Below are 12,156 nucleotides of genomic sequence, written 5' to 3'. Positions count from 1 at the left end.
CTCTATTAGCCAAAATTAGCCATAGGCGTTTTTAATTGGTAGCACGGACTTTCCCCCGCGCCAGAAAGGCATTTACTGGCAATAAAGGGGGCGTGATTTTTATTTGTTTTGTCTACCTCTAGCCTTCAGACAGCAGTCAGAAACGTTCTTATTAAACAGGACTTTTGACTAAATATTCGATTACAGGATTTAGCCCCGGAACATATATATTTGCGACCTCATGCTAGGACAGGCATCTCAGATAAAGCTTCTTCTGCAAAGACGTTCAGAAGAAATTTTAATTATTACCAAAAGATCACAACAAAATCAATCTGTGTAAAGAAATTAAAAGTGTAACGAAACTTGATCGTTTAGGATATTTGATTCCATGACCAGGGTTTAACATGTTCTTTATGGCAGGACATCCCCATTGTTAAACTACCTTGACAACGGAAAGGAAAGAAAGTGAGGTACGACCTTTGATCAAAAAAGTAGCGCGTATTTGGTAACAATTCTTGCGGAGTTTAACAAGCTCAACATTGCGGAGGTAAGTGCCTCAATCCACCCCTAAATCGATGTATCTTCCCAGTTTCTATTTGCGCTTGGATTGCCTGAATCCCAGGTTGATTCACTGTACAGAAATCCAAACTCAGAAATGAGAGAGTCACAAACTGTCACCTAAAACGATTTTCTATTTTACGTATCACGATCTTATTTTTCTTAATGTCGGGGATTTTAATTGGATATCAGTGAATTGAACGAAAAAGATTTTGAAAATTAGCTCTAGTCCCAATAATTATCGACAGCTGGCGGTTCTGTGTTTTGCATACAAAGCACGGAAGAACTTTGTATCTGATAGATCAAATTGCATCACACTAAACAAAGCTATCTTTCATTTCGTCATACGGTTTTTAGGAAGTAGAAAAGTTAAATATAGTATTCAAAATGTATTTAATGAAAAGCATTTCCGAAAAAGACAGCCTTGAAGAGGTATGAGTTTGTTTGCATTGGCAAAAATCGTAATCCGGCATTAACGTAGCCTGGCTGTACCAGTGAAAAGAAGCAAAACAAGGAGTGCAAGCAAAGGAGCATTTCAGAGACATCCCCCCACCTTCAAGCGATGCAAAAACTTCGTTGACAACAGCAATAGCAAGTTGGGGTTGGTATAGCAAAAGTTAATTCATATTGTGAGTGCAGGAACATTCCTAGGTAGTAAATTTTGTAAGAAGATATGTGCCAAAATATAAGATGATCGGTTGTATTCAACCTTCTTATTTGTTGCAATGTTAAGAATACTAGGTTACTCCAGAATACGAAGTTTCAGGTTTATAACTTGCATAGTTTATAAATGATATGGAGGAAGACCCAAAAGAGGACTTGATATAGGTATCCCAGTCAGTGGCGTAACGCAGTTTAGGCGACCTTAGTTCGAGAACTAAGGGCCCCCCACCAAAAAGGGCCCAAAAGGGGCCCCCATCAAATTTTTCGTATTTTGTGCTTTTTTACTATGTTGACAAGGTTTCCTAAAGCCATCCCAAAAGTTTTTACTAAACAGTGTTGCTAACACAACACTGGATTCATTCATTCTGTTTTGTTTTGTTTATTCGCTATAATTCTTCAATGGCTTATTTCAATTATACTGACAATGACAACTTTGACCTTGGCATTCAGAGGGCACAGAGAGCAGGTTCATGATAATGTGTGTGAAGGTGGGAACTTCTTGGCATTGGTCTCTCTTATGGCTGAATATGATGAATTTCTAGCAGAAGTTATATCTCTTCCAGGTAGAGCAACAAAATACCTTACACTAAGATCCAAAATAAGCCGATTCACTTGCTTGCAAATACTGTATCCTCGACTTTGGAAGAAAATATTAATTCCGCACCATCCTGGAGTAAAATCTTGGTTTCCACCAGTGATATTACCAGAGTCGACCAATTAACCGTTGTTATTAGGTGGGCAATCACACGTTATGAGTGAAAACTTTTTTGCTACCCTTCGAGATATCTTCAGTTTTTTTGGCTCTTCCTTGAATAGATGGAGAGATCTTGCAATCGAAGCTGGGAAAGGATCCCTGACACTAAAAAAGTTATGTACGACATGTTGGAGCTCTCGCATTGATGCAGTGCGAGCTGTGCGTGACAAGTATCCCCAGATTATGAGGCTTCTGACGCGACTCATCTTAACAACCAACAACAAGAATGAGCGTGACAACGCAAAGAGTCTAAAGAAAAAATTGACACACTGGAATTTATTATTTTCCTTGTATTCTGGGAGAGAATACTAAGATCAGTCAATGCAGTATCAAAGGAGCTTCAGTCCCCTAGGATTGACTTGTCAGTTGCCTCTAGACACCTTAATATTGCACTCTCGGAGCTCCAATATCTTCGAGAATCATGGCAGTTTATAATGCTGACAGCCACAGCACTTGCAAAATCTTGGGTTGGATCGCTAGAGTTTCAACAAAAGAGGGGTCGGAAAGCAAGATATGAATGAGATGAACTTGTTGTAGATGGAAGACTGATGGATCCTGCGCAAAGTTTTAAGATAAACGTTTTCTACAAGACTGTTGATACAGCATTGATGCAACTGACAGAAAGGTTCAAGGACAAGCAATGGAAACGTCATTATTCAGCTGTCTCTACCCCAACAACCTGGCAACACTGAGTCCTGACATGCTTGAAAATGCAGTACGAGTAATTCGTGAGAAATATCCAAATGACTTTACAGATGAATTAGATTCTGAGATGAGATAATTTGCAACCGAATTCAGAAAGGAGATTGAAGTCAAGAAAACTGTTCTAGAAGTTAATAACCTCGTGCTTCAGAGCCGTATTAGTTCATCCTTTCCAGAAATGTACAAGCTATTAACACTTTTCGTCACTTTGCCAGTAACTGTTGCATCGGCAGAAAAATCATTTTCAAAGTTGAAACTGATAAAGACATATCTAAGATCTACAATGTCACAGGAGAGACTGGACGACCTAGCAACTTTGTCAATTGAGAACAAGGAAGCAAAGAAAATTGACAAAACAAAGCTTATGAAGGATTTTGACAGCGTTAATGCACGTAGAAAAGCTCACGTTGTGAGCAAGAACACCTAATTTACTGTTTGTTTTTTCATATGTAAACATTTTCTTTACCACATCACGTGCATTTTTCGAGGTTCTAAAGGGCACGGTTTTAAACATTTTCCCATTACCCCGAACCCCTTTGCCCCGTAGAGCTCACTTCACTTCGCAGTCCCTAAATAAGAGCCCCATCTTAGTAAATTCCTAAGGGCCCCGAGTGTCTCTGTTACGCCACTGATCCCAGTCTCAAAATAGCTTTTGGGGGCGTTTTTGAAGTGGCATTTGCATCACATCTTATCCAGCATGTAGAATTATGTACTTGTACCAAGTTCCATGCTTGTATCATAAAATACATCATCCAAATGCTAAGCCACTGCACTAAATAGGCAAACTCAAGAAAACTCAAAGGAAACTGACATTTCCATGCAAGCTTGAAGCTGCAAGCTTTGATTCTGCGATGTCTATCTCACATACGCTTGCCTCTAATATTTTCCGAAACCAGGTTCTAATTTGTTTTGCATGTCCAGAACATTGGCTCAACCTGGATACGAATCTATAATAAAGCAAAATTGATGGCCAAGCCACGGAACTTTCTACAGCCTACAATGCAAACTAAAGTCAGAAATTTGTTTGTGTGCAAAATGCATAATCATCTTATTTCAACCAAAACATCACGCCTTACATTAGCTTGTGTGGGCCTTTTCCAGCATAGAGTGGGAAGCCTTCCTCTTTACAAACTCTGCTAGGCTAGGTAGGCCTAAGTTTGGTCACAAGGGATGGGATTTATTACCACACCAGGTATAGCAATAAACATATATTGAGAGAAACACTCTCAATTCATAGAACAAACTTTGAGTCCGAAGTAACAAAGCTGTTACACATTACTTGGGTTTAATTGTCGTGTCGGACGAAAAGTGCTTTAATATGCAATGTTTCCGGTTATTCTTTCAATCTTTAAAAATAAGTTTGGTGTAAAACAAAGAGTGTTCAGTCCACATTGTGCTGAAGGCTTTTTCTGCTATCAGAATTAGATTCACACCTTATTTCATCAGGGCCAAGGCACTATAAGCTTATTGTGAACAGAGCTGCTAGTGGTACTACGTGAAAAGGCAGAGGAACAAATCGTGTAACACTATATCAGCACCAAACATAAAATCTTTTAGATTAGGTCACGAAAGATTTAGAGGATCAATGCAACAAAGGGAGTCAAAGCCTTAGCTTCTAAACTTTAGCTTGGCAATTCTACTTTTGCCCTATCTTCATGCGATTAAGTAAGCCTTCTCCAAGGTAATATTAATTAGTGGGGCCTTACCACTTAATGAAACAGAATCCATTCACCGATTTCCAGCAATCAAGGTGTGATTTTCTTATAGTTTGATGCCTAGTAGAACTTGCCTCTGTGCCTTTGCTCCTCTTTGCCACGGGTTCCCTTGATGCAGTACTCAATATTTTGCATGCAGTGCTGAGTTCTTATCTAATTTTTGTATTTAAATTGTCTAGTATATTGTGTTCAGGGTTGCTGCAGCCGTGATCTAAAAGATGCATGCCATAGTTATAATCACGATGTTGGTAGTAACAGGAAATCTTATCTTTGGTGAGTATAAATTGATCTACGTTATTTTTAACAGAAATATTTCGCGTTAAGAATTATAAACAGAATTACTTAGGTTTTTTAGAATTTTAATAGGAAAGAAAAGGAGCTTTTTGAATCTTTATTGCCTGTTCCCATATGTACATAGAACGTGCAAACTTTTTGAAGTGAGAGCACAGGGCAGGTCATTAAATTTAAAATAGAAGAATAAGTGGAGTTTGGGAACCAAGAGGAGAAGCAAGTGAAAAGAAGGTAACATGAAGTGAAAGAGAAAGTTAAGAAATGTTAATATAAATTAAGTTAATAAGTAAAAATTTGGAAATGTCAAGTATAAAAGGCTTACTCATCAACTATTCGCAAAATTCTTCGTTAAAAGGCTTAGTTAGTGTAATTGAAACATTAGTTACAAAATACCGTACTGATGGCTTTAAAAAATGGCAAAAAGTAAATCAGGATATACATTCTAAGTAAAATTATAAATTCATATTTGCTTTCTCCTTTAGCGTTGTTTTAAATGAACTTTTGTTGAGACGCAATGTGAAGCGTTTAATCAAAGTTTAGAGTAAATAGGAATACTGGATATATCGATTCTAATTTGCAATAATAATAATCGGTCATTTAGCCACGGTGACTGCTTGTGCTTCTGACTCTGACGACCTCGCACCACCCACTTCTACCCTGGGCTTGGCGGATGCATTCTGCTAGAGATGTCCCAATCAAACCCCTAATATTATCTGTTCATCTCTGGCGTGGTCTCCCTCTGCTTCGTGTGCCTTCTACAAATCCAAGCATTGCTACTTTTCCTAACGATGTGGCGTCACCAATATATTTTAGTTGTGCTCTTTGGATGTCGCGAAGCAGGTGGCCTACTTATAGGAACGCTATTATTTAGCAAGAATTGCGTAAAGAGTAATTTGCTAAATATGTGTGCTGTGCATTGTATATTTACTTGTAGATCAATAAATCGTATGCTTGGACCCATTTGTATTGATTCTTCAATCAAAATTTTACTACCTTTCTCTTTTGGTCTGGCTGTTTTTTTTTAATATATACCTATATTTCAATAAAGGTTGTATTTCAGTATCAAACCGTTCATAAATTCCTTTCAGGAACGGTGGAGAGTGCCTCTGTTAACGCGACGTTTCCATCAAGTACAGCAATACTGAATGGCACCAAGATTGACTTTGTATTAGATGCATTTGATCCTCCTACATCAAGTGCTCACTATACCCTACTGAAATTTGGATATGAATTACCAGGCCCAGCGTTTGCCAGACTTTACAATTATAATAAAATCACATCAGTTTTTAATCTTCACTCTCCGACACCAGCAGAATTTGTTGGGAGGCTGACCACCTCTATGGTTGGAGGTAAACCTATGGTATCAGTTTCTCCGTTATTGTTCACAGATGAAAATTATCAGTTTTATTTTGAGCTGGACTATTCTACAGCTTCAGGTACCCCAACAAAGGTTGACAGCCAGAAGTATCAGCTGCAAAATGTATACTGTAAGTGAATCTTCACTCTTTCACTTTAAATTAAATCAGACCTTGCTTCAATTTATTCATATTTGATAACAGTCATGTTCCTAAAATTCTGGCAGTTTCCCAAAATCCTAGTTGTAGTATAAATCCATAACAATTTAAATAGATGATAATGCAAATTTTCTTTTTTTCGTGCCATTGATTTCAACTTCTTAGGTTTTTTCTTTGTGCAATGTCCCTATCTTATTATTAATTTAATTCCGGCTTGGTCGGTGTCATTACCAAGCAACCTATGACTGAAGATAACTACAGGCCGATAAACAGTACTACAAAATTGTCGTGATAATGCTTATTTTTCTGTTTGACACCCAGTCTGCAGAGTAGCGCAGTTCTCGATGAGATCTCACGCGTGCACAGTCATTTCAAGCACATGTACGGCGTGCAAACCTCCTATTATCATTCATATAGAGTGCAAAAATAAGGTTTCACTACACCGACCTTGCGAGTGCATCTGCCAACTGGTTTGAGACTATTTAAAATCCTCGATAAAGCTTTTTTGAAATAAATGCTTGCAAATACCCTTGTATATGTACCTTTGGCACGTTATTAGAAGAAGAAGTCTTTTTTGGCTTTTTGGTTTCTGGTTTAAAGGCGAAATGGTGGTGACCTGAAATAGGAGCTTAACTTGAAGAGTAGTAGGCTTATTGTGGGACGCTTTAGGTTTGGCTTTTCGTATTTTTGTTGGCCATTTAATTACATTCCATCTAAAACTCAATCTGATTCCCTAGCAATGCCGACATTTAACGATGCAGAATCGATGCAAGCTTCTACAACATTAATTGAAGGAATTGCCGGGACAATACAATGCGTTGCGAGCAGTCGACCTGTTTCAACTGTGACGTGGTCATACAACAATGCAATATTCCATGCAACTCAGTCATTAACCACTTCAACTAGTGGTAGTATCATTAAAGCGACGAGCGTGTTGAGGATTAGAAATCCATCTTTGTTACTTAATCGTGAAAAAGTCACTTGCTTTGCATCGCATCAGTTCTCTGCTGCGGTGAATCGCACAACAATCATCAATGTTCAATGTAAGTTCCTTGAAGGCAATTTCTGCGATTTACAATATTCTTTCTGTCATGTCATTTGCGCAGGTGTGTTTAAACCATGCGCTGTGTAGATGTTGCACTGTCTAAAATTGGTAAGAAGAAACGGTTTTGTATAGTATAATAATGAATATCTATTCAACATCGAAAAACTAGTACTTTTTCCGAACTGTGTGTTCAACGTATCTTTGAACCCCTTTTATGATACGTGTTCTTATAATCTCATCTTCTTTTTGAGATAAGCCTTGGAACCAAAATTTATTGTAAACTTATCAATTGAAAACTTATCAATTGGTTTGATTAATTTAGCAAATAACCTTGAATAATTATAATGTAAGCAACCTTTTGAAATGCACTAAAATGTACAAAAACAGTTTAAGGTGTTACCAATTGGTTGAGATACTGCCACACGAGCACAGTCTCTATCAAATCACTATTATTAGATGTTGGTTCTCAAATCTATGACACCCCTAGATTCACAATCAAATCTTTCTGGACAAAATGCACCTTTGTTTGATTCGTGGAGCTCTAAGATCATGGTAACATCAACGGGTTAGCTCTTATTTCTACAATCCCAGACAGTTCTGCAAAGTTAACGGTGTCACGCCCAAAACATCGGAAACTGATGTTAGGGTACCACAAGGATCATGCTTTGTACCTTCATTATTTCTGCTTCACTTTAATTATCTTCCCTTTGCATTAAAAATGACATTCTTCTATTTAGACAAAATTGGCTTGAATGATGCATTTGTTAATGTAACCTTTAAAAAATGGTTGCAGAATTATAGGTTTTCCTTGCATTTTTCAAGAGAAGCCATTATGATTGTTTTAACTTAATATCTGGGGCAGAGACACCTAAAGTCGTCTTTACCTTCAAGTTAATGGGAAAAATTTTTATTCATGAAATATCAAAAATATGACCCAGGCCAAAACAACACTAAAAATATTGGCATATCGGTAAATTCACTTGATATATCTAAGCCACCTTAAGACAGATTGGTCTTTATGACGTTTTTCCAAGTATTTCATGAAGCTCTTATATTTTTCTGTGGTCAAAAGGCAAAAATTACAAACTAATATTTTTATATGATGTCGAACTTTACAAATTTATTCTAAATCCTTATCATCGTTTGTTTTAGACCGTCCAAAGAACACTTCGTTTTTTGTGGTACCAGCTACGCCAAAACTAAACCAAAACACAACACTGACATGCAGTGCAAATGGCAAACCAAATGTCACAAAATACAGATTCTACGTCAACGATAGGTCTATTGGAAATTCAAACAGTGGGTCATTGACTGTAAATGCTAGTGACTGCACAAGGTATAATGGGACTTACAAATGTGTTCCTGAAAGTAGTATAGGAGATGGAGAAGTTAAGAGCCAGTCCGTTGTTGTGACAGGTTTGTATATACGTAATTGGTACTATGCTGCCTTTCTTGATATAAGTAATCATGCAACATTTATCGTTGTATTCTTTCTCAATTGTCATAAATAATGACTACTAGTGTTTTGGAAGCTTTTGTTTATCAGTATGTAAGAGACACAGAATGTTTATTAATCTCCCATCATCAATTGAAATCGTATAAGATACCATATGCCTAACTTGGAATATCTTTGAAATACTTCAAAATAGCACTCGGGAACACATTCTAAGACTTCCTGATGAAATTAACAAGTAAAAACCAAGAAAGATTTTCATAAACATTTTTCTCCACGCAACTCCATGCGTTAGAATCGGCTGAAACCGAAGCGAATGGCGACATATTAAAAATAAGCATGATTACATACCAATATTTTTCTTTTAGATGGTATCAAAGTCAGCTCAAGAAGATCTGCGCTAACAGCCATAGAAACACAAAATGTTACGCTCACGTGTGATGTGTCCGGGTGTCCTTTGCCCACCATAATATGGCAGAAAAATGGAAATCCGTTAAACAGATCTGGTAGCAGTTTGCAGTTGAGCAGTGTCAGTAAATCAGACAGTGGGCAGTATTCTTGTCACGCGGAAAATGGATACACGAATGCGTCTGCACAAATTCAAGTCACTGTTAATTGTGAGTGAATATTTTATACTGCCTCAGATACTCATATTTTAGAATTCATTACCTGGCTAAATTCTTAATACTGTTGCGACGATAGCTTCACCATCATAATAAGAAAGGCAATGATTTGCACTTTTCTGTGATTCCATTATAAATATACTGATTATGTTATTCTCAAGCCAGACTTGCCTATTGCAATCTTACATAAACGATATACTTAAACGATTTACTAAAACTATATGAAATTAACAAGAGTACAAGGTTCCTTTTTAAAATCAAATATAAATCGCTGCATTGCCAATACCATACTTGACAAGATTTTGTTTGTTTGAAATTTTCTTCCAATTTTGACTATATGCTTATTTTTTTTCCGCACGTTGCATTTCGAATTTTCTTTCAGACTCTTCGATGTCCTTTATTGAAAAATAATATTGTACAAATAACCATTACTAAATGTTGAAGACTGGCTAAAAAATTTTTCATTTCCTTTTTGTTTTTAGATAAACCAATGTCCACAACTTTCACAGCATCGGTCGCCAAACCAACAGAAGGATCAGCAGTAACATTCAACTGCAGAACCGATTCCTTTCGAACGGCAAAATACAGGTTATATCGTGTTGATGATAGCGGGGATGTGTTAGTGAGCAGCTCTGGTTCAGAGAAAAGTGGGGTGTACACAGTATCAAGTGTCAGTTACAGTGGTGCATACAATGTCACTTACAAATGTGTTCCATACAACCTTCTGGGAAATGGTGTGGCTGCAAATACCACAATTGAAATTCAGGGTATGATGTATAGATTTGCACTTTTAAATCTTTTCATTAGCATCGTCTGACATTTGCCACTTAAAGTTAATTGCCTGTTCTGAAAATTGTTTGGTGTTGATCTTGATCAGCCCTTTTTTGCTCTGGCTGTTACATATTTACCTGAGCAACCAAAATTAATGTCAGATAGCTTTTAATCCAAAATCTCTATTTTAAGTGAGTTGCATTTTGTCATGCCCATTCAATTTCGATGCCGAAAAACTCACGCCCGTTTAGAATTGTACACATAACAACTTTTAAAGATTCACTCTATAGGCCAGATTTTTCTCATATTACGTCATAAAATTTCAGTTCGACCTCGAATTATGGTATCAGCAATACCTAGTGCAGTGAATGAGACACAAACTGCTGTTATCCAATGCAAGGTCTTAGCTGCCAACCCTGTTCCGTCTCTCGCCATCACAAATGCCAATGGCCTTTCCATTACCCACACAAACGGAAATGCAACATTAAGCAGTGTCACGGCTGATCAAGCTGGAATGTACAAGTGCACAGCCAGCAACGGAATTGGGCAACCAGTCACTGGAAATACCACGTTGACTGTCAATCGTGAGTTGTTTACTTCGAAACTGTTTTGCTTTCATTCAAAGTTGTCTCAAGTCTTCAGCATTTCTTCTTTATTTCTGTTATCATTGTTTATTTCTTTATTTCTATTATTATTGCTCTATATCTGCTCACTTTATTCTTGCAGACATACCAGACAAGATCAACCTTACATCTTCCAACAACAAACCTGTCAATGGTTCGTCTGTCACGTTAACTTGCTCTGCTCGTGGAACCCCTAAACCTCAGTACAGGTTTTACAATGATCTAACCAACTCAATTGTCCAGGACTCTTCCAGTGGGACATACATCACAGGTCCATTGAACTACGAAATCGTAACAAATTACAGCGCGATTTTTCGATGTGTACCTCACAATATGATGGGAAATGGAAATTCAATTTCGATAGCTCTTGATATTCAAGGTAACTGCTTAGATCTAATATCAATTCATGATAGAACCTCGATCTATATCTTATTAATCCATGCTGCCCTCTTTTGTGACCCTATTCCCTATCTCGTACTGAAGCCTCAGTTTTATCTACTCCTTTGCTTCTGGACTTTCACCAAAGCGTTTGATGAAAACTTTTTCTCCGGCTTGGCAGTGAGTTTTATCCCTTTTTTCTTTATTCACAGTGCCACCAAAGATTTCCCTTTCAATTACTCCGCAAACTGTCAATGAAACTGGTAATGCCAACATTGCCTGTGTTGTTGCTGCTGCCAATCCAACTCCAGTTATAACGATCTTGAATCCCATGAACCGAACAGTATCACACACAAATGGCGCCGCTGCTCTTACCAATTTGTCTCGCAATGATGCCGGAATTTATTCGTGTAGTGCAAGCAACAGTGTGCCTGGGTCCCCGGTTACAAAGACTGCTGCTCTTTTCGTCAATCGTAAGTGATTTTTTCCTTTCTTTAATCATCATTTTCGTTGATTTTTTATGTAGTTTTAAAATTTATTTTGTGTTGTTTTGATAGAAATTTGTTTCTACAAGATTTATTTTCGGTACGAAACTAATTGCTATTGGTAAGATCGTGGCTATATTGTATTCCTAGATTGGCACGACACGAGATTGTTATGCGGAATTGGAAATTAGTAGACGCAAATTTGAAATCGGCATAAGCAAAGGAAATTTAGCTTTGGTCATTTATTGACACACTGCTGAAGACCTTTTTAAAATTGGATCATTACATCGAAGTGTTAACGATTATATCTAACTTTGTAGAAAAATTGAATATGTATTTCATATAATGCTAAGATATAGAGCTCTGTCCTCGTGACGCGAAATATACACGTATGTTATAGTTTCTTTACGTTGCTGAAACTTATTTCGATGATTCCGGGAGACTTCGCCGGGAGGCTCACGGTTTTGCTTTCCTTATCCAGGTCTCCTGATTATCTTAAATTTTCTCCCTATTTCTCTCTTTTCGTTTAGCAGAGGTATTCTCAAATGAACCTGATTAAAATATGATTTCTATCGTGACAAAATTGTTTGTTAATCCTTACG

General features: G+C 37.3%; 1 protein-coding gene across 6 annotated transcripts in view; it reads left to right on the top strand.

Moving 5' to 3' along the window:
* Positions 1-193: 193 nt before the first annotated feature.
* Positions 194-12,156, top strand: part of LOC135684270 (hemicentin-2) — a 16,279-nt gene continuing 4,316 nt past the window's right edge. For 2 of the 6 annotated variants that reach the window (XM_089114968.1, XM_089114963.1), the window contains exons 1-10: positions 406-526; positions 4,565-4,644; positions 5,751-6,149; positions 6,914-7,219; positions 8,374-8,637; positions 9,043-9,291; positions 9,780-10,064; positions 10,395-10,652; positions 10,795-11,070; positions 11,282-11,542. In XM_089114968.1, coding sequence (XP_088971094.1) covers positions 4,590-4,644; positions 5,751-6,149; positions 6,914-7,219; positions 8,374-8,637; positions 9,043-9,291; positions 9,780-10,064; positions 10,395-10,652; positions 10,795-11,070; positions 11,282-11,542 — 2,353 coding nt within the window. In that variant the 5' untranslated portion in view covers positions 406-526; positions 4,565-4,589. Of the gene's footprint in view, positions 527-825; positions 1,167-4,550; positions 4,645-5,750; positions 6,150-6,913; positions 7,220-8,373; positions 8,638-9,042; positions 9,292-9,779; positions 10,065-10,394; positions 10,653-10,794; positions 11,071-11,281; positions 11,543-12,156 lie in introns of those variants that run through there. The other 4 variants (XM_089114964.1, XM_089114966.1, XM_089114967.1 and 1 more) reach the window with 4 other exon arrangements.

This window comes from Rhopilema esculentum, chromosome 21 (genome assembly GCF_057945365.1).
Source record: "Rhopilema esculentum isolate cy_ngs chromosome 21, ASM5794536v1, whole genome shotgun sequence".
Taxonomy (NCBI): domain Eukaryota; kingdom Metazoa; phylum Cnidaria; class Scyphozoa; order Rhizostomeae; family Rhizostomatidae; genus Rhopilema; species Rhopilema esculentum.
This window is presented reverse-complemented; position numbering and strand designations above follow the sequence as displayed.